This window comes from Lipotes vexillifer, unplaced genomic scaffold, assembly GCF_000442215.2.
Source record: "Lipotes vexillifer unplaced genomic scaffold, Lipotes_vexillifer_v1.1 scaffold86, whole genome shotgun sequence".
NCBI classification, from domain to species: Eukaryota; Metazoa; Chordata; class Mammalia; order Artiodactyla; family Lipotidae; genus Lipotes; species Lipotes vexillifer.
The window spans coordinates 1591684-1615382 of record NW_006785406.1 but is presented as its reverse complement, the minus strand read 5'-3'; the positions used below and the strand labels follow the sequence as shown (position 1 = coordinate 1615382).

Genomic DNA, 23699 nt, shown 5'->3' with positions numbered 1-23699 from the left:
CATGTGGCGGGGCAACTAATCCCACGCACCACAACTACTGAGCTCGTGTGCCTCAACGAGAGAGCCTGCGTGCTGCACCACGCACCCTGGAGCCCACATGCCACAACTAGAGAGAGAAAACCCGGGTGCCACAACGAAGAGCCCACACCTCAATGAAAGATCCCGCACAAAGACCCCACGTGCCGCAACTAAGACCTGATGCAGCCAAAAAAATTTTTTAAAAATGAAGTAGGATCAACTTTCTGAGGCAGGAAAGGAGGTGGTACATATTAGGAAATTTTAACAAAAGTTGAAGCAAAAGATTTTCCATAATAGTTACTGAATGGGTCAATAAGGAAATTCTCTGAACCAAATATCCAACTTCTAAAGTATTGATATTTCAGGTAATCCATTTTATATAAATGACTTAGGTTATCTGTTCTTAAAAGTATAAAGGTAAAATTTATCCATTCCTATTTCTAAAGTGTTATAGACTCCAAATCAGAGAACTATTTAACAGTTTACTTTATACATATAGCCAGCATATATCTTAGATTTCCTCAGATAAGCTCTGAATCAAATATTCTATCCCTTTGCCCCTGTAGTCAGAATCCCAGAAGTGGAATCAAACCACAACTCCCAGACAACACCCTGAAACTGCATACAAATTCTTTGTCAGACCACATATGTGCCAGTCATTATTTCTCCTCATTCCGGCTATTATACTTCCATCCCAGGAATCTGCAGAACTAGCCTTAATACTTTTGCCCAGAAATTGCTCATCTGAAAGGGGAAACTTACTTAGGGAAACAGGTTTCTAAAGGCTATCATATTGCTAGCAAAAATATATTTGGTATTTTGCAAATTGCAAAAGTATATGAACCATCATTTTCCCTTATGCTAACTATGAAGTTACTAGTAGTTGCTACTATGTTACTACTAAGTTAAAGAATTTGTTCTCAATTTGATATCTAGGGTTTCTTAGTGAACTGTTTGTGAACTCTATGAGTTCTGCTTTAAAGCTCTGACCACTCTACTCATTTAAAAATGGCCAATTAACAGAGAATACCTCATAAAATAATTTCATTTGAGCCCAGAGGAATCCCAGTGACCTACGAGTAAACCTGGAAGTGGTCATTTAGAAGGAATCAGTAAACATTCTCTCTCCCTCAGGAATTCCTGGAGAGCAGGATAATGATTAAGGCTCTTGCAGTTCTGACTTTAGTGACTTCAAGGTGACCTCTGCACCCTCACCATTTTACTGACTCCAGCCTTCCCCAACAACTCAACACATAGTTTTACAAAAGCATTAGGGCATCATTTTTCATTCAACAGTACATTTTAAGCACCTAGCACCAGGCACTAGACTATATAGCCCAAGAAAATTAGTGAGTTATAAAATGGACACTTTACAGTTGAGTAGGGATGACATTTATTTAATTATACAGTTATGAAAGAAATAAACAGGGTAAACCGATAATGGAGAGAGGCTTGCAACTTAGGATGCTGAGGGAAGAAGAATCTCTTAGGGAGGTGATGAGAACCTAAAATTTGAGAAGGAAAGTTATGCAAAAAGCAGGGAGCAAAAATGTTCTAGGCAGAGGGAAAAATATAAGCAATGGCTCTGAGGCAGGAAACTGTGTTGAGGACATTTTAAAAGGCCAGTGTAGCTGGAGTATAGTGAGCAACAGAGGGAAATGTGGCTGGAAGGAGTAGCAGGGGCCAGATCATGCAGGGCCTAGGGGAGAAACTGAAAAAAGTTAAACAAGGTAGTAGTGTAACCCCTCTTGCGTTTTTTGAAGATTACTCTGCTACATTGGTAGAGGGGCAATAGAGGCAGGAAGACAAATAAGGAGGCCATTGCAGACATCTAAATAAGAGACGGTGGAAGCTCAGGCACTGGGAATCAAGAACCTTTTAAATGACATCTCAGATTAAAAGATGAGCACAAGTTAACCAAAGGGGGAAGGGCACTGCAGGCCACTGAAAAACAGGTATTGTACCGTGGCGTTAGGTCCCAAGACCTATTCCGACACTGTAAACAGTCTGGTATGGCAAAAGCAAAGGGTATGTGATAGGAGCGAAGGCAAGAAGACCAACTGTTAGAAAACTATTGCAATAATCCAAGAAAGAAAGTATAGCATCCTGAACTAAATCAGTGGCAATAGAGAGGAAGAAGCAGGACTGCATCCATGTGGTATTGAAAGTGGTAGGAGAGAGTGGCTGGATTTGAAGAGGGAAGGGGAAAGGAGGGAAGAAGAGCTTGGAATAACAAGGTTTATGGCTTTGAGTAGGTAGATTATGGTGCTATTTGCTAAAATAGGGAGAACCAGGGGTATGGGAAGGACGAGTCCAGGTTTGTACAAGCTGCCATATGGGAAGAGCCACATAATAGACAGTTGGATACGTGGCAGTCTCCAACTTAGAAAGAGGCTGAGGCTAGACATGTACATTTAGAAACCACAGGTGAACAAGTGGTGGATAAAGCCATAGAAAAACTGATTGCTCAGGGAAGTACAAAATGAGAAGAGCTTAGTCCAGAATGCTGGGATGCACTAACCCTAATGGGGCAGGAGTTAGAGCAGGGTTTCTCAACAACAGCACTGATATTTTAAGCTGGGTAATTCTGTTGTGAGGCACTTTCTGTCACATTGTAAGATGTTTAGCAACACACCTGGACTCTACCCACTAGATGCCAATAGGACCTACCCAGATGGGACAATCACATATGGCTCGAGACACTGCCCAAAGGCCCCCGGAGTGGGGGGGGAGCACCGCCAGCTGAGAACTATAGGGTAAAAGGACTCACCAGGACACTGACAAAAGGACACTGACAAGAGGTTCTGAACGAGCTCCCTCAAACTTAAGATTCCTCCAAAGTCTCTGTGTATATTACTGCTCTTGGTGCCTTGAAAGTACAAAAGAAATGCAGGTGACATTCTACTACATCCAACCCACAAAGCATTGGAATACTTCTAGGTACTAGATTGGATCAAATCCATTGCTGGAAATCCCACTTCTGTATGCGGCTACAGTGGGGAAAAATACATACTCTTTTGTAAAAGATTTTTTATTCACAAATTACACAAAAAATTGTGACCCTGCCCCCCAGTATAGGTTGAGGTGTCACCATCCTGCTTCAGTAAGCCCCAGCACTTCTCCATCACGCGAATAATATGTGATATTTTCCAAGAGTTTATGATGTGTAGGCCCTCTCACCTAATCTCTTTTCAACACTTATAAGGGGTAGGAACTGCTATTAGTCGAGGAGGCTGATGCAGGGGGGTTAAGTTACATGCCCAAAGTCATATTAAGTGACCTGAGATTAGAACTCAACTTCCGAAGTCCATGCTCTAAGGCTAAACCACTTAGCCACTATTCCAGATGGCCTCCATTAGGCTACAAGCTTTGTGAGGAAGGGACTGGTCGGTCTTTTTCACCATTGTATCCCTAGCATTTGGCTCATGCTTAGCAACAGGAGCTCAAATAGTTACTGTGAATGAGTCTCAGTTCAGACTTAACTCTTTAACTCATTCCCAGATCTGCACTGAGAGCTCACAGACAGCAATTTAGGTTACCAAGAGGAAGAAAATGCCTTCCATTCTGACAGGAAATAAGCAGCCAGTGTCTGACACTGCATTTCTAGAATTAACTTTTCTTTGAGAGTTTTTCCGCCCAGAAATGGAGCCTCTACCATCAACCCTGCTTCAGTTGCATTAAAGCAAACTTACTCTCCTTATTGCCTCCTTATTCAACATACACCATAACTGGCATATAACTATTGAGGCCTCAAGGAGATGGGGGAGGAATGGAAACAAAAATTAAGTATAGAATATTTTTGCAAAATGACAGTTAAGTAATTTCTGACAGGATCATAAATGGTACTCAGGGCAACGTTTTCCAAACATCAGATAAACTTTTTAATAAAAATGTAATATTCTCTACTCTCTATGAATAGGTGCCACCTACTAGGTATTCCTGCCTCAGCATATTTTTCATCACCAGGCAGTCTTGGTACCTTTTTTTAATAAAAGGACTATATATCCAGAAATTTCTGCACAGATGAAGCAGCCATCATTCTGAGATAAAATATTTTGTCATCCCTACCTGGAATAGCCAGGAGGGGTGGCCTGGAGGATATGGAACTCAGGAAATACAAGTAACCTCTAAAGAGGGAATATGCTGTGGAGTTCTGCAAAGAATGGAGGAAAACCCATGAGTGGACTTTAGTCTGCTCTATATACACACAGATATACATCTTCAACATACTTCTTGGAAGCCATGGAAACTATAAAACTATTTGAAAGTTCCCCACTCTGCATGGAAGCCACTTCAATGAAAGCATTCATGTAAAATTCATACTTTCCAGACCTCATACCCTCCCTAACCTAGCTTCATCCATAATGCTCTCATTCCCATCAAAGCCTCTAGGGAAGGCTTGATTCAGCCCATTTTCAACATAAGTAACAGGGAGAAGAATGTGTTTTCTGTTCCAGAGCACTGTCCCCTCCAGGGTGGCTCAGTTGTCACAGCTACCATTTAGCAACTCGGGGTATTTCTGCTAGCTACTCTTGTCTCTAGTTTGCTATACTGACTTCTACCCAAACATTAAAACTTTCTTTTAAAAAAATCAGTAACTCACTTTTGCTGTTCTTTCAGCTTTGAAGATTATGAAACAGAGGAACCTGCCTCTCCCTCTGAAATTGGAAACAAAGGCAATAAAATAGTGACCTCAAGCCTTTCAGAGAAATGTGGAAAGCTTCAGTCAGTGGATGAAGAATAGCTGCCAATGTCTACATGAAAGGGAGATATGTATTTTAAATGTTGTTTTCTTGTGAAGAGATGCTGTAGTTTGCATATTGCTTTTTAAAGGCTTTGATTTCTGCAAGTGCATTATCTGCAGCACTAGCAATTTTTTAACGTTTTTGAGCAATAGCTCTGGATACACATACCCAGTTTGGGAGACTCCTCCAGTTTGCCTCAAACCTCTTACAGAGCTTTTCCTCAGAAGCAAGTAAGATATACATCACCTTCCAACGTCTGTGAATCAGCACTCTTCACCCCTGAATGTACCAAGGATCTCTTGGGGACAGTGCCAAGCACAGTTCTCTGCACAAAAGCAGGAGTTGCCTCTGTTGTCCAGCATCCCTGAGGCCCATCAGGGCTCCTATGGAGCCCAGAAGAAACCTTCACTTGCAGAAAACTTGAGTCAAAAAATTCTGGAACTTGAAAAAGCAGTCAGGGCCTCCAGAACTGAATTAGCCCTGGTAATAAAAGCACTGCCAAAACATCTCAGAGACTTCTTTTAATTGTATGTGTACTGGAGTTCAAAGATCTTGAACTTAATCTAATTTCACAATGACCTGCCAAACTGCTAGTCACTTTACATCCTCAGGTATTGTAACCACTGGGCCTTCCAACCTTGCTGGCAAGCTCTAAATAATCCCTCCCCATCCTGACTGTGGATCTTATATAAAATCTTAAGAAAAACTTGTTAACTGAAGACAAGTACAGAATATGACTCGTACTTGGGGGGGAAAAGATGTTTCCTTTTAACTCATCTAACATTTGTAGAGAATTATTGAGTGATTAATCTAAAAATTAGTTGATGTCCCATCTGTACTTCATATCAGAAGACCTACTTGAAGACTTAAATAATTATATATGAAAATTCTTACTAGATATATTCATTACTAAATATTAGACTAGGCCAACAGTAAAGGCCTCAATCCAAACATTATTCCTTAACTTCATGTTGAAAAGAAACTATTTCAAATATTGCATCCACTTCAGTATTTATCACAAAAATGGAAGAAAACAGTGATGCCACCCATAAAGGAAAGCAACTTCACGTTTACTATAGTGGTAGATGTGGTCAACACAGAATACATTTTTCAGCAAGCCACGATGCAGCCAAGCCCCGCAATACTGCTGAAGATAAAATTGAAAATAAACTATTAAAAAGCATGAAAATTTCTGACACTATAAAAGAAACCCCCAAGAAACTTTTTAATATCCACTTCTGTCAAAGTCATCAAGTTTTCTCCTGGATTTTTTGTTTTAACCTCAAGTCCTAAATGTCAGAATAGCTTCCTTTGCACCCCACATTGGTTCCCTTCCTGGTGTGACGGCCAGACTTTGAAATAATCAAACCTTGGGCTGTGGTAGGCAAAAAGTGGAGAAAAGGAGAATTTAGGAAATGCACCATCAACGAGTATAGTTATTAACAGAGTTAGCAATCCTTCCTGTCAGTATCCTCCCTGTTTCCTGTTATTTTACCTTCATGATCAAAACTGACCTTCCATTTAACTATTACAGAAAGTATTAAAACTTAGTTTCTAACAGTTCACAAAGAATAAAAGCTTAAAAGTGACTAAATTTTTTGGAAACACTACAAAAAATAATCTAAACACACTGGTAAATTATTAGGATTAAAAGTATTTATGTGGTACATGAAATTTACCGTCTGTCCCATCCAACCTTTACCAGGGAACAAAAGCAACTTTACATTTTCAGATAAAAATGCTAAAAAGGTAAATTTTGTTAGAAGCCAGATATGGTTTAAAGGTTTTATTAGCCAAAATGATCTAAACTATTTCTAAGACTCAGCAAAAATTCAGTTTTCCAATATACATTTGATTTTGGTTTTTTTACTACATGGCTGTACTTGACCTTGTTTCTACTTACTGAAGTCCTCTTTCACTTTGGTCAATAATTGGTTTCAGAAGTCTACAGTTATTATAAAAGTACAGCTAACAATATCATTCCACTTACGATAGTGCTTTTAATTTAGGTTACCCAAAGTATCACATTTTCAGACGTTAAGAATGTGTTTCACTGTACTCCCGTCTTAGTATTGAATGTAAGAAATGTGAATTCTGAGGAACTAAGATAGTATATATTTGACTTTCTGGTAAAGATCATGCAGAATATAATCATTACTGCCCAACTGGAAATTTCAAGTTATTACAATATCCAAGACTCTTGATAAAAGTTAAATTGAGGGTATGATCTTAATGCTAGTCAATGAAAAATGAGTTTCATAGCATAACATTGCCAAGGTAATCAAACTAATGAAATTCTGTATATTTTCCCTGCATCTTATCTATGTCATTGTGTTCTGTTCAAAGTGTTTATAAAACTCTAGATTGATCAAATGAGAGAAGTCATTTGCTCAACTTTTGGAAATGTTATGGTGTGTTTGGGTGGGGAAGCCTGCATGATTTAACTTTTTTTTTCCCTTTTTGCAAAACTAAATAAAGTTGTCAAATATGAACTAAGATAATCACTACACACTTTTGGTTTTAATCACACTTGCAATTCATTTTTATGTTTGAAAGAGTAGCATTATAAACAAACTTGAGTTTCAAACAGAGTAACTCTTTGAACCCCTGGGAAAACTTTATAAAGAAAGATCTGGAAGGATAACACCTCATAATGAAAAGTGATTTCCTCTGGGGATAGAATTTGGGTTTGGAAGTGAGAAGTTCACAGGGATCAAAGGAGACTTTACCCTTATATATATAGTATATTCTTTTAAAAGAATGTGTAATTGTTATTTGGATACCTAAAACTTAATTTTTTAAAAATGAGGGAGAAAAATTAAAATACCATCCACACATTAGATTCCCATTCTATACTTTGAACTTAGTATTTTCTAAAGCATTTTATATTTGTTGCCTATGATATGGGAAAAGAAATTTTACTTTTCATCGGTTGTTAAACTTTTACTTTTCTTCAGCAAGGTCACCAATGAGTTATTTTAAGAAAACTAATAACACAGTGAAGGAATTCTTTATCCTAGAACTGTATTACACCTCTGCTTAGAGATGTAGACCTATGGGAACTAATCAAAAACATTAGCTCTAAAACTGTCAGCTCTAAAACTTTGTCACCTAAGGTGAAAGATCATTGGATCATTTATGGTAATTACAAGGACTCAAAAGAACAAGTGAAGATGAGTCATATTAAATGCTGTTATTGTTTTGGTGGTTTCAAATCCTGTTGAAGTAAATCCAGTTACTTCAGTAATAATTTCTCAATCATCCCTTGTTAGCCATTGGTCAGCATTCCTAAAATAACTCATGGTATAAAGAAAAACAACGCAAAAATCAAGGCACTGTAATTAATACTCTTCCCCAAATGCATATAATACAGGCCATTCAGAGCGTGCTATCCCAAACTCCTCAGTATTCTACAACATAGAATTACAAAACTAACATTTATTGATAGATTTAAGGTGTAATACAGGTTTCCAAAAGTGTGGCAGTGAGAATACCAGCATAAAAAAGAGAAACTTGTGCTAAAAAAAACCTGAATTCATCATTGGCAATATTACATAACAATCAAGGCCCTCACATACTAATGATTTTCACTTTGTCTATATTGCCAACCTCCCATGCATCAAAAAACACAAAACTAAGATTATCAAACTTGGGAAGCAATAAAGTACTCAAGGAATTTTAAAATCATAATATTAGGAAAATCTGGGAGATTTGCAAAATTTATCCTAATCATCCATGTGTACAATTTCATTTCTAGTCATTTGCAGTGATCATTAGAACAGATTTACAAGTTTATATAGCAGGGCATCTGCGTCCAACACAAAATTGTTACAAACTTTAGGCAAATACATGTTTCATAAGACACTGCTAACACTTAGAGGAATTAAATAAAATTCCGAACTTGGAAAGCAAATAAAGACAAGACAACTAAGAAGCATTTTCCACCATTTACTCTTGTTATCAAAAATAGTTCAACTCTTCTCGCAAAACAAAAACAAAATAGTACATACTGGACACATACATCACATTTTTCTTCCTATGGCTTTAGCCCCCCCCCCCCCACCAAAAGAGACAAAAAAAAAAAAAAACCCAACAACAACAACAAAAACAACTCTACCTGACCACATTCACAGAAAATGACACCAGGATACACTACAAAACAGAAGGTGTCATCTGCTCTGTGTCCAGAAGTTTCTTCTCCATGTCTTGTACTAGGTGAGTAACCATCATTGAACATGCTGTGTGCCAAATCAAAACATAACTTCAACATATGTCAGATCTCAGGAGAGATGGTGAACGTAGTAGAAACTGAAAATTTTCCAGCAGTATTTTTCTTTAAATAAGCACTGTCAAAGCAGCAACTCTTCTTTTAAATCATAAGGTCATTTCTTTACAACCTAGTCAGTCCTTGTTTTATTTGGGCTGTGCTCTTTCAAGCAACTGACTAGATTTCCCTTCAACAGAATGTTGTGGCTCACTTATCTCCCCCATAAAAATTACAGGGAAGAAGTACATTTAAACTGAAACATAGTTTGTGCTTTACATGCAAAAGAGTATTCTAAAGAATATCCTCCTAGCTTCAAACCCACCTAAACGCACAGGCTTCATAAAAAGGCATTTTTATTAGGCCTCTATAAAGAAGTCTCCACAGTGAATAGCACCCTAAAAAAAAAAAAAAGGAAAGAAAGAAAAAAGCATATTCAAAATAAAGTCTGTGGCGAACAGAGGAAATGAAAATCACTTTGAAGTGGCCAATGGCAATAGGTATAATGCATAAATGTGAGTAACTTTTGGAGCATTATTCCAAAATTATTTTAAATAAATCCCAATTTCTAAATAAAACATTTAAATAATTTTTAAAAACATTCTGTCACATACCATAGTCTAAATTCAATTACCTTCAGAATAGAACTGTTCTTCTCCACTTCATTTATCTTATTAGAACATTGCTCAAAGTGAAGGATTTGTCTTTTTCCCTAGAAATGAGTCAGACTTAACTAAAAATGGGGATCAACTCAGAAGAGTTTTGTGGCATAAACAGCTAAACATCTGCAGTCTGACAGAATTTCAGGTGGTTCACTTTTAAAAGACAGATTTCTTCAACATTCTAATGAGGGGCAAATTTTCTTTCATAATACTGCTGATTTAAGAACTGCTACATACACCAGTAGCCAATTTTCATGATCAGAAATGGTATTATGTCAGCACAAAGGTTGAGCTGGACACATCAGCTTTTCAACAGGAGAAACATCAATGGCATCTGAAGGTAGCACTGAGTCTCCTGAACAAACTAATGGCTACTTTTTCACAAAATATGAGCACAATCTTTATGGACTGACTAGATACCACTTCCTTACATTTAATCATAAACTTTGATTATGCACAAAGCATGACCATAAACAGTGAGGTTAATGTTATTTTCCTTGCCAAAGTTCGTTTTGTATAAATCAGTTGCATCAGCATTTGTTCTCAAACTATGAGGTTCTGTAAGAACTAAGGACATATAGTTGTAGGGTTACTCCTCCATTATCTGCAAACTATTTCCCCGACACTAACACATATAACTTAGCAATGAAAACACTTGATACAAGTGATCTATATGCAGGAGCTCCGGCAAGTTAAACCAACAAAACCATAGCTGCCGTAAAACTGTAGCTATTTCCCTACCAGAGGTAGGTTTAAAGACCCACTGATTTAACAGTCGAATCTCATGTCTATAGCCTCATCCAAACTTTTATCATCATGTGTACTGGCAGCTAAAAACGTTGTTACTGGGGACCCTGTGACATTAATTACACTGGTGCTGGTACTAGCATTGCGCACAGCAATGCTAGTCACGTTAATGCCCAAAGTAAGCCTGGTCTGCTCCAAGGCCTTTTCTGGCACAGCAAATGCCTCCAGCTTCTTCTCCCCATTGGCCATATAGGAGTTTTGGCAGCCACGACATATACAATCTAAGCAGGCTTTGCGGTTAGAGTAGCAAGGGCAGCGTTGGCCGCGGCATGTAAGAACACTTGGATTTTGAGTAGCACGCCCACATTTACACCCTTTCTTTTCCTGGGGTTTTTTATACACAGTCTTGGTAGGACTTCCTGGCATAAAATGATGACTAGGAATCTTTTCCTTTACTGTTTTGTCTTTTTTAAGAATACCTGGCTTGGTTTTAGAGTGAGATTTCTTGGATCCATGTTCATGACTCTTTTTCATGCTTTTAGCAGATAAAAGTACAGTTTTGCTGATTTTGGGTGTTGTGCCTCCATTGGGAACAGTTGCTATAGGTTGAAGAGAAATTTTGCTCTCCCGTTTCACTGTCACAGGAGCAGATGCCCCCAATGCTGGGCCTCGGATAATGGTAGAAATTGGAAGTGGCTGAACTTTCTCACTGTCGCTTTCTGATCTGGATCGTTTTCTATTCAATTTTGCTACCTTCGGAGTTGCTGCTGTACATGATAACCCATGAAGTGCAGGACTGGTGGACATAAAAACATTATGGCTAAGAGACTGGGAAGAAAGCTGCAGAAAAGGTCCATTGGATACAGTGGCTTCCAAGTTGGGCTGCAAATTAGGGCAACAGACTTCTGTGTTTGAAACAGTTTCTAAGCTGCGGAGTACTTCCTCAACACTCAGTAACAGAGAGTCACCAGGTTTTATATCTTCACTGAAACTGCAAATATCAATGCCTGTGGAGCATAAGTCAGTGGCTACCGTGTCACAGACAGGTGGCAAACTGTCAGACAGATCCTCAGTTTTTATGTCAACAGTGTTACATACATCAATTGTATTTGAATGTTCAGGTGAAGGAATATTTATACCAAATCTATCTATTGAAAGCCCATTATAAGTAGGCAAACCATTGATAACAGAACTGCCAATAGCAATGCTGAGGGTGCTTTCAGATACTGGAGATAAACTAGCTTGAGGATCAGTTGTGGGTTCTGAGGTCGAAGGTAAAGGGGAATGTGTCAAACACAAAGTAAAGGATGAATCTGAGGGTTTTTCCGTCTCCTCACAAAACAATGATCCATCATTAAGCAAAGCCAAAATATCAGAAGAACAGTCGACTGCTTCTATTATATCCCGTGCCAATGTAGTCTGTGTTATATATTCACAGAGTTTTTTGTAGCAGTTCACTAGGATGCTTAACTGCTTGTTTTCCTCAAACTGCTCATAGTCTTTGCACCAGCTACATGAAGGCTTCATCATCATTTTCTTGCCTTTACAACTTTTGCAGACATAGTGTTGGCAGGTGGAGTTGGTGGGTGCAATAGGATCTTGTAGCAAATGTCCTAAGAGGGAAAAAGGAGGAAAGCAAAGATTTAGTAAGATAAATTTATAATTTCATATACTGAAGTTGAGATTATAAGTAATCTAGTAAAGTTAAGATGGATTAAACTCACCAGACCAGATAACAAAACATGTATCTTACAGGAAACAGAAAAATACTCAATAGCTCACTTCACTTCCATGCCATATTCCCCATTCCTTTATCTCAAAGAGAATCTTCCTCAGTCTGCGTTTCTCCCCCAAATCAGTATGTTCTGGTCCACTTTCTTATTCTCTTCTCCAAAGGCTAGAAAGAGGTGGTGATCAGTCACTAAAAGCACAAACTAGGCTTAAAACCCTTGGGACCTCAACCTAACCCAACTGTTGGTAATGCCACAACATACTGAGCACAATCATACTGTTTATTTTGTGTTAGACATGGGAAAAGATAAGAGCAAGAGAGAGTTAGTCCCTGCCCCCATTAAACTTCCTTTGAGGGCATTAATCATTCAGTACAATGGCATCTTCACAGAAACAAGTACAATTTCAAACCATTTCATTGTATATACCAATCATAAACTAAGAAGACCAAAATATAGTTATGATGGAAAAGAACTATATTCATTTATTAAAAAAGGAAATATTACTAAATTCTTTTATAGAAAATCAAAATACAATGACAATGGGAAAAAATGTTTAAATGTAGTTTAAAAAAAACAGAGTATAATACCGGGCTCAAATTCTTCTGACAGAACACACAATGACCGTGGTCATGAACCACAAGTGTCCACAAAGTATAGCAATATAGTATAAAAGTGAAAGTGATCCCCCAACTTGATATAACTCCTAAACTATAAATGATCTATACATATGAATCAAAAAGGGGAAAACAACTAGCTCCCCAAAGAACTGCTCTTTGGTTCCCAATTCAGGACAAATAGTAATTAACTCAAAGCAGCACCTGTTTTCTCATATACATTACATAATTTAAGACTGGGACAGAAAGTACTTCTGGTTATAGCTAGTGAAATCAGCAAACCCTCTCCCTTAAAAGCAACTATAAACCTGAAAATTTTTGACAAAGAGTCATTTTCACAACCAAAGACATAAAACCATCTGAGAAGCATTTATGTTTGAAAAACTGATTTCAGGTAAGGACAGTGGGAATCTGTGGTGTTCTGCTCCGGGGCTACCCAGGTTCTACCCTACCACCCAGCTCTATCGGTGTTACCCTGTGAGAACCGGAAGCTGCTGTGATGGAAGGGGACTCATTCCATTTAGTACTGTAGAAGACAATGCATAAACATGGAGGCATTATCACTGGAAGTGACTTGTCAGAAGCTGGACAGTTGGGGAGGACAAACGGCTCAGCTCTTACTAGCCTGAGGTTACACAAGCTCGGGTTAGACAGAGAGGCCTCACACAAGATGGCAATTTTCCCCTAAGTTGATCTATAAATTCAATATAATCCCTTTGAGAATCCCAGGTGGCTTTTTCTTTTTTAAGAAATTAACAGAATGATTCCAAAATTCATATGGAATCACAGAGGACCTGGGACAGCCAAAACAATGTTGAAAAAGAACAAAAAATTTGGAGGACTTACACTACTAACTTTACAATCTTCCATAACCATAGTAATCAAGACAGTATGGTAATAGCAAAAGGATAGGTACATAAATCAATGGAACAGAATAGAGAGTCCAGAAAGAAATTTACATTTATGGTCAACTGATCTATTTGACAAGATTGTCCAAATAATTCAACAGGGGAAAAGAGTATTTTCAACACACTGTGTGAGACACTTTTATATCCCAATGCCAAAAAATAAACATATACAATATACACAAATATTAACTCAAAGTAGATCATACACATATAAATCTAAGAGCTAAAATTCAGAAGCAAAGCTAAATGCAGGAAAAAACCATGACTGGGCTGGGCAGTATTAGATGCATCATCAAATGCACAAAAGGGGAAGAAAATTGTAAAATGGATATTCACAAAATAAAAAACTTGTGCTTCAAAAGTCACCATTAAGAAAATGAGAATAGGGCTTCCCTGGTGGCGCAGTTGGTGAGAGTCCACCTGCCGATGCAGGGGTCGCGGGTTCGTGCCCCGGTCCGGGAAGATCCCACATGCTGCGGAGCGGCTGCGCCTGTGAGCCGTGGCCGCTGAGCCTGCGCGTCCGGAGCCTGTGCCCCGCAACGGGAGAGGCCACAACAGTGAGAGGCCCACGTACAAAGAAGAGTAAAAACTGTATAATCACTATTAGTACTTGACTAATAAATATATCAATATTAAAAAAAAAAAAGAAAGAAAGAAAATGAGAATATAATCCATGGACTGAGAAAAAATATTTGCAAACTGTATATCTGATAAAGGGCTTACAACATGATACATTAAAAACACTTTATGCAAATCAATAAAAAGACAACTCAATTTAAAAATTGAACAAAAGATTTGAATAAACATTCCACCAAAGAAAATATATAATAAGCACATGAAAATATGCCAGTATAATTAGTTATTAAGGAAAGTGAAACTATGGCATACTGCTACACACCTACTAGTACAGATAAACTCAAAATGAGGGATAATACCAAGAGTTGGCAAAAATGTGGAGAAATCAGAACCCTTCTATATTACTAGTGAGAATAGAAAATGGAAAATCACACTGGGAAACGGTTTGGTAGTTTCTTTAAAAGTTAAACAGGGCTTCCCTGGTGGCGCAGTGGTTAAGAATCCGCCTACCAGTGCAGGGGACACTGGTTTGAGCCCTGGTCCGGGAAGATCCCACATGCCGCAGAGCAACTAAGCCCGTGAGCCACAACTACTGAGCCTGGGTGCCACAACTACTGAAGCCTGCGCGCCTAGAGCCCGTGCTCCACAACAAGAGAAGCCACCGCAATGAGAAGCCCGTGCATCGCAACAAAGAATAGCCCCCGCTCACCACAACCAGAGAAAGCCCACGCACAGCAACAAAGACCCAATGCAGCCAAAAATAAATTTATTTTAAAAAAAGTTAAACATTTACCATACAAACCAGCAACTCTACTCCTAGGAGCCTATTCGAAGACAAATGAAAATATACATCCATATGAAGAGATGTTTGTGAATATGCATAGCATTACTCATAACAGACAAAAACAATCCAAATGTCCATCAACTAGTGAATAAACAAAATGTAGTATATTCATACAAAAGAATACTGCTCAGCAATTAAAAGAACTATTGGTACAAGCCAAATCATGATGAAGTGCAGAAACACTGTGTTAAGTGAAAAGCCAGATGCAAAAGAGTACATTATTGTATTATCCCATTTATATAAAATGTCTAAAAATGACAGAAAAGTAGAAATAGTGATTGCCTAGGTCTGGGGCAGGAGCATGGGTTAATTGTAAATGGGCACAATGAAACTTTTGGGGGTGATTAAAATGTTCTAACATCATATCGTGGTGATGCTTGTACAACTCTAAAAATAAATAAATAAAAACGCCTTAGGACAAGGCCCCAGTAGTTACAGAGTCCAACCTTCTTTCTACCCAATACAGGAATCCCTTAAAGTACCCTTGACTTAATCTAAGGAAGGCTGTAGAGGATATTAATACATACAGAGAGATGTGTACACGCTTAAAAGGATAAACCATAAGGTTAAAAAGAAATACGTTATCTACTGGGAAGGAGAGACTGAACAAAGTGAAAAGGGACAGCACTACACTATTCTGGGTTTAATCCGTTTGGCAGCATTTAACTTTTAAACCATGTAAATATTTTACATAATTATATAACAAAACTAAAAAATTTAAAGGAAATTCCTACAAATCAAAAGTAAAATGTACCAAAACTGTAATTTCTTATCAAATTGATGGTATAACTATTTAGTTAACTACTTCAAATGACTTTAAAACAGAAAATTGACTCTAACCTTACATCCTTGTTTTGTTTTCAGAAATTACATTTTTTGGTGGTAGTGTTTATAGTTATTATAAAGTGTTAATGTCTAATTGTAGGATAAAGTAAATGCTGATGTCCTTGAGAATCTAGATATTTTTTTTAGTAGGAGGAAGGAAGTCATAAGATGTGAAAAGTAAAAAATCCTGTAGTCCTGAATTTCAATTGGATTTATCAGTATGAACTCATGTTTTCATCTTAAAAGTACATATTTCCTAGTACTCACTATACACTGAAAAGGCGTGGCAACAGTGGCAATGAACTCAGATAGCCATGTTGAAAAACAATTTCTTGTTCAAAGGAATCAGAGCTTCTTGGACAAATGGCTGATTCTAGATCTGTGGCATAAGTTAGACGAGATGAGTTTTGATTACCTTCTTATGCCAGAAAGCAAGGAAACTATCAAAGATCCGGATAACATTAAAGGGACTCAGGAGCAAACCTAAGAGGTTTCCAGTGACCAAAGATGAGAAAATCTGAGCATGCATAAATGCAATGGAATATAAAGCACATCTAAAATGTTCAAATCTCTAGAGTTCATTTAAAAAAAGGAAAAAAATCAGACGCTAGTGAACCAGCTCATTAGTTTGAAAACTGGTAAATAAAGAGCAAGAAGCAAGTATTTATTCTGATTTACCTTACCTATATATAAGCTAAACCACCAAATAATCAAATCACAGATGAGAAGTTTCTCTTTATGGGAATAATGTAACTAATAAATGAAGAATGACATAATTTGAATGTCATCATTTTATAAACCCTAATGATTTGCAAACTGTACAAGCTAAGTGATAAGTAAGGATTACCTCTTCTGGCCTTCATTCCATCACTGATTTTCTTTTCACCAGTCATGTCAATCAAAACCTCCCGGGAGGTACCAAACACCTTTAAAGGACTTATACCCTCCACATCTGTGTATTCTTCTATGAGATTTTAGGAGACTATGCCTAATACTAAGAACTGAAAATAGGCTAGAAAACACAAAAACTATCACTTATTGATTCATAATTCCACCACCACTGAGTTCCTAAGAACTTCCACTATGTGGCCTCATATTACCTACTGGATTGCCCAACCATTCCTCAACACAAATATTTGAAATTTTAATCTATCATTAAAGATGCCTATAGGCAAACTTGTTTTATGCACTAAGCTAAGTATCCTAACCCTCAAAAGCGTCCCAGAGGGTTCTCTTTACACCTCACAACAAAGGCAGCTCCAGTGATACAGGAACAAAGAAAAGGTTCAGAGGCTTCTTAGAGCTGGGCTAAGTGTTAGCCATATACTTACTACATGTCCCTAAGGAAACTCCTCCCTGCAAAATTAAGAAATGTCAGATAACACTTTTAAACTTGTAAATATACATCTTTTTTTTTTTTTTTTTTTTTTTTTTTTATCACGGTTGTGGTCATTTGGTGTTTGTTTTGTGTTATACGTATGATTTATCTGAATGAGAGACGCTTTATCTTACATGATTTGCTGATATTCACTGGAGAGTAAAGAAAGATTGAGGTGTCTTCAGAATGACCTTGGACCCAAGCAGTTGTTGGTTAAGGGAAAGGAAATTGAATCCTCTGGGTTTGGTCACTTTCCTTAGGTGGGTTGGATTTGATAGGGTATGTGGGCCTCTCACTGTTGTGGCCTCTCCCATTGTGGAGCACAGGCTCCGGACGAGCAGGCTCAGCGGCCATGGCTCACGGGCCCAGCCGCTCCACGGCATGTGGGATCTTCCCAGACCGGGACACGAACCCGTATCCCCTGCATCGGCAGGTGGACTCTCAACCACTGCGCCACCAGGGAAGCCCGTAAATATACATCTTATACTAGAAAGTAAAATGGATGGGCAATCTTAGTCAAGCGGAAGTGCATCACTTACTGGCAGACTGTACTATAAAAACTGGGTAGTATTTGGGAAAAGGTTTAATTTGCTTTAGCTTACATCATGTTCACTATAGTTTCACACTCAAGTACAAAAAGACTTGCTCAAAACACATCTTCAGACCTTAAAAATTTATAGTTCATGACAAGAAGTTTTCCCACTGCACTGCGTTGAATCCTTAATCTGCAATATATCACAGGAATTATCTTCCTTTACATAATAATACAAGTTGTCTTCTAACTAAATGAATTTGATATTATGTGCCCTGTTTAAATAATACTAAATGATGCTATGCTGACCCTAAAAATACTAAAGACTAAATTTCATTTTTACTCTTCACTTTAATAGAAGTTACTAATTCCTTTTTTATTCTCCCTCTCCTTCACTTTTCCCATCCCCAAATCACCCATATATAATTTGAGACTAAAATTTCATTTTAGATTACCACAACAGTCATTCTGGGAATTTCTGGGAATACATAAATATTGGCAAGAAATTTGCTAAGATATTTAATATCCGATTTTTTTAATGCTCTTAGCTTGATGAAACTTTTTATTATAGTAGTTTCATAAAGTCAGAAAGTAGTATAATTAATCTTCATATACCTATGTATACCAGATTCAATAATTATCTAGATTATGCCACATTTGCTTCATCTACCCATCTTTTGTTCTTAAGTATTTCAAAGCAAATCCCAGCAAACCTCTAAATACATCAGTATGTATCACTACAAAGTACATTTTCTTATGTAATCACAATGCCATTATCACACCTAACAAAATCAATTATTTAAATAAATTTTAAACCAAATTTAGGTTTTTTTTTTTTTTTTTTTTTTTTTATTCAAGACCCATTTATTCTCTAGTTCTGCCCACATGGAGACACCCTCCTCGAAAAGGCGGTCACTTTAACACCTGGTGCTGAAGACACGTGTTCCGAGGTTTCAACTATGAGATCCACATTCTTAAAGCCCTAGCTCTTAAACCTCATCTAGATTTCTCCGCTTGGATGGGGGGAGATGACCCAACACAGCGAAGAACCGCTCAGGACTGCGGGCTCTGCTCGCCCAGGAGACCGTGCAGCTCCCCTGACCACCCGGCTCGAGCCAGGATTAGGGCCCTGAGATGAGGGGTGCCTGCTGGGCTGCCGCCCCTGCCCCCGCCTCCTGTCCTCTTCACTAGGCTGGCCGTCACCTCTAGTTTCCCTGGAGTCTGGGGATTCCAGAAAGTCTCTGCTCACACTTCTGTATCACGCCTGCTGCCTCAGCACCGCTGATCCACACCAAGGGGGAAAGGCACACAGAACTGCTTTTCAGCACACCAACGTTCCACACAAGTTATTTTATAAGCCTGCGGGTTCCTTTTCATCAGAGGACATTCGCAAGGCCATGGCTTCCCCCGGCTCCCCACTGCCCCTGCCGGCAGACTGGACGTGCGTGGCCCCCATGCTGAGTCGCACGCACTCCCCTGGCTCCACTCAGGCGCACTCTCCTGGAGAACTGAGGGCGGGGCCCTGGGCTCTTCCGGGCACGCACTCCCCTGGCTCCACTCAGGCGCACTCTCCTGGAGAACTGAGGGCGGTGCCCTGGGCTCTTCCGGCGGGATCTGTCCTGAAGCCAGTCCTAGAGTGACAAGAGCCACACCTGCAGGTCTGTTCCACTGACCAGCCACACAGGACCGAGCTGGGCCCACGGACCTTAGTCTGGACTGTGTCGGCTGGTCATTCTTGCCTAGGTTCACAGGCCAACAGCTGCTGTCCTTCCTTTCTTGCTCATCACTGCACCAGCGGGTCACTCCTACCTGCTGCCGTCACACCCCTGGCAACTTCGTGTTCCAGGGCCAGCCAAGAACTGAGACCCCAGCAGGCCCCTAGCTCCCAGTAGGCAAACTCCCTCTGCGCCCGCCTATCCCGCGGACCTGGGCGCACATCCGACCATCGCGACCCACGATGGAGACGCTGGGGTCAGAGCTCGGCCGGCGACTGGCGGTGGGGCGGGCGGGGACCCGGGCTCCGGCCCCGAGGCCACGCAAACACACCAAGCGCACCTACATCCCCAGAGCTCGGAAAAGCCCAAATTTAGGTTTAACTTAAGGGAAAAAAATCTTAAAGCCCTAGAAAAGGGCTTTAATTCTGGCATCAAAAAAAAACATTTCAAAAGTTATATTCTTCTCAGTAAACATACTTTTTAGCCATAAAACGTTCCTTCTATTAAACAGATTTAACACAGACATTCAAATCACTACTTTACGGTATTAATAGACCAAAGGTAGCACTTGGACTGGTTGCCACACACTTTATCCTTACCCCTGCGAGGAATAACTGACAGCATCAAGAATTACAAAGCAGCCTAAGTTTGAAAGAGAGACCCACAGCACCAAAATAAATAAGCAAACTATAAGTAGGTCTCAAATCAGCTTGCCCCTTTCTCCATACAAGGGATAGGCACAACTCCTTAGTATAAGCACACAAAGATATGATTAGTTTTGGCAAACTCTTCTAAATACATAACTGATTCCAACTTCGAACAAAGCCACTGCTAATTCATTCACTTCAGAATACCATTGGTAAAAGTGGACCATACTATAAATGTTATGCTGACATGCAGACTACCAAGTAAATTATGCCTTAACTGCTTCTGAAACAACATCTTTTATTCTCCTTTGTACAGTGATGGTGTTTAACCCCACTAATATCCTGACCAGATGACTGGGGGAAATTAAGTTTAAGAAGTGTGGAGAGAGGACACAAGAAAAAATAAAACCAATAATGGCTAAAATGCTTAGCAAAACTTAGTGAATGACTAAAAAACGATCTTGTGAACACTGGACCTGGCAATAATAATGATCATAAAATAAAACCTACAAAAGCTACAATAGGTTAAAATCTGACAGGGACAAATTAGATGTGAACAACAGAGAGACTACAAAATCAATTCCTCATTCTAAAGCTTACATGGAAAAGAAATCCCAATGAAAATAATTTCAGTAAAATGAAAACTGAAAAAAGTGGAAAATGGTTTAAGGAATTAAACTATCTCAATGGCTTAATTTTGTCATTTGACCAAAAAAAGCATTATATAATTCTAACAGGCACAAAAAGAGCACTTATCAGAATCAAAACATTCTGTATTTACCACCACTCCTTGTCCAGAATTCCTTCTCCTGGTAATGCTACTATTACAGCAACAAGGAATGCCTAAGCAAAAACCTCAGATAATGCAAGTAATTTTATATAAGCCTTATTTGTTGTTGATGAGATGACACTTCAGGATCAGGGAAAATTAGCCAAGTCTCATATAAACAAATCCTGACGTCACTATCAGAAAGCAAAAAATGCACACAGGCAGGTCACAGTTAATAATTAAAACCATCATACCATTTCTCCAAGAAGCATTCTTGGAAATCAGAGTATTAAACAGTCAAGGAATTCACAAAAAGAAATAAATCTTATGATACTTAGATATATGGTATATATGGAAAAGTATGTGGAAAGAGGGAAAAAAATCAGTATAGAACTCCACAGCTGTAAAATATGTGGTATCCTACAAAAGAGAGAAAGCAGTTTTCTGCTTTTACTGATAATGTAAGCAACATGAAACAGAAGGGATATCATGTAAGATACATTTCTACATACTAACTCAATAAAATATGCTTTCCATCACAGCTTAAATTTGCTTCCCAACAAATGGACCCACATCAAAACTGATTAGCAAAATTAAAGGTTACCAGATACTTATATTAAAGCTCTAAGGCAAAAGGAGGAAAAGAATAAAAATGAAAAATTTCACTTGCTAAAACAGAATAATTATATTCATTGAGATTTTCTTAAAATCATTACTAAAGGAACTTTAAAAAAAAATAGTACTAACTGGTTATCTTAAAATACTCAAAAAAGTAGAATTCTTAAATAAGAAGTTTCTAGGTTCACTTATGTTACTGATTCTAAAGCCAATTTCCTCAGCAATCACTACTGAATAAGATAACGTACTTTTCATCAGCCATTCCTTTCCAAATGGCCTAAATAACTGTACTGACCACCTAAATACAGACAGTCACACAGACAGAAAAAAATACAGAAAAAGAAGAGGGGGGGGGGAAGCTTTATTAGCAGCAAAAAGAATTTTGTTGCCAGCCAGATCACATTGCCGTGAAACTCCTGAATCCAAGAGAGGACAGTAACTTAAGCAATGACAAAACATTTCACTGAATGATGACAAGTAGCACATTTGGTCTTGGAAAGGTACTCTCAAATGTTGCAGACATAAAAACTTCAAATATTTTGTTCAGAAACGCAGTCTTAGATTCTTCTGCTATGCAAATCTCTCCTGCACCATAAGGGCAAGACTTTTTTTTAATAGACTCAATCTGACTCAATTTGTTTCAAATATACGTCATACATTTCCATTTTCTACAGTATGACCAAAAAAGAAAAAAAATCTTTGTCCAGATTTTAAATTTTCTCAAGAGTAGTCAATAAAGGGACTTCCCTGGTGGTCCAGTGGTTAAGACTCCACGCTTCCACTGCAAGGGGCATGGGTTCAATTCCTGGTCAGGGAACTAAGATGCCACATGGCAAGGCCAAAAAACAAACAAAAAAAATCAATAAAAACGTGTGAGCCTGATCTCAAAGCGGGGCGGGCAGGGGGTGGCCTTTAATTTACAAAAGGTGATAAAAATGAGACTGCAGAAACACTAGTAATGAATGATTGCGGGGGAGAGGTCAATTAAATGCCAAGATCTTTGTTCAACATGTTTGAGAAGGTTCCTTTTTGTTCCATTCCAAAACATGTTCTTTCTAATAAGAATTTTTTTCTGTATGTTTGGCACTATACAAATCGATCATTTTCTTTCATTATATTATTACGTGACTCTTTCAACATTTACCTGAATATTTCTCATAAACATGAAAAACTGGTAGATGTTAAATCCTTTGAAGCAGGGGTTCACAGCCTGCTAGGAACCTGGCCACACAGCAAGAGGTGATCAGCGAGCGAGCGAAGCTTCATCTGCAGCTCCCCATCACTCACATTACCATCTGAACCATTCCCCCCTGCCCCCAACCGTGGAAGAACTGTCCTCCCTGAAGCCGGTCCCTGGTGCCAAAAGGGTTGGAGACCGCTGCTTTAAACTTTACAAATCTGTTACAAATCAAAGAAGTTTTAAAGTTCATCATTGTTGGAAGTCAGGTTCCTAGGCAGTGAAACTCTTGGGAGAGAGGTCAGCGCGGTGAAAGTTTATCAGGTGAGGAAGGAAGGGGCAGAAGAACAAACTAGGCTGGGACGTATCACAACAAAGGCCTCAGATGACCCCACAGGGAGCTCTGAAGCTGGGAGGGCTCTTCAAGGTTGTCCTATGGTGGGACATGGGAGCCAGGTCTTTAATGGACTAGTCTTTGAATGCAGGCTACTCCAAGGAAGGGGATGTGAGCTTGGGTGAGTGGCTCTCTTCAGCCAACAGCAATTCCCAGGGAAGTCTGACAACCCCAGCAACACTCCCACTAACTAAGTAAATGAAGTCCTTCAGTCCTGAAGTGGGGATTTGGGTAGCATCCACTACAATCAGTAATTTTAACTGTCCAAATCTGATAAATATGAGTAAAAAAAAAATGTAATAATGATGATGTACCTTTAAAAATGACTAGCCCTTGGGCTTCCCTGGTGGCGCAGTGGTTGAGAGTCCGCCTGCTGATGCAGAGGACATGGGTTCATGCCCTGGTCCGGGAAGATCCCACATGCCGCAGAGCAGCTGAGCCCGTGAGCCATGGCCGCTGAGCCTGTGCGTCCGGAGCCTGTGCTCCGCAATGGGAGAGGCCACAACAGTGAGAGGCCTGCGTACTGCAAAAAA

The 23699-nt window shown here is 39.0% G+C and overlaps 2 protein-coding genes across 3 annotated transcripts in view; one reads left to right on the top strand and one right to left on the bottom strand.

Annotated features, from left to right (window-relative positions):
* Nucleotides 1-5267, top strand: part of PPP2R3A (protein phosphatase 2 regulatory subunit B''alpha) — a 164785-nt gene extending 159518 nt beyond the window's left edge. Inside the window, exon 13 of one of the 2 annotated variants that reach the window (XM_007457542.1) lies at nucleotides 4639-5267. In XM_007457542.1, coding sequence (XP_007457604.1) covers nucleotides 4639-4762 — 124 coding nt within the window. In that variant the 3' untranslated portion in view covers nucleotides 4763-5267. The remainder of the gene's footprint in view (nucleotides 1-4638) is intronic. The other variant, XM_007457543.1, reaches the window with a different exon arrangement.
* A 4805-nt stretch (nucleotides 5268-10072) lies between these two features.
* Nucleotides 10073-23699, bottom strand: part of MSL2 (MSL complex subunit 2) — a 37733-nt gene continuing 24106 nt past the window's right edge. Inside the window, exon 2 of the mRNA XM_007457541.1 lies at nucleotides 10073-12049. Coding sequence (XP_007457603.1) covers nucleotides 10458-12049 — 1592 coding nt within the window. The 3' untranslated portion in view covers nucleotides 10073-10457. The remainder of the gene's footprint in view (nucleotides 12050-23699) is intronic.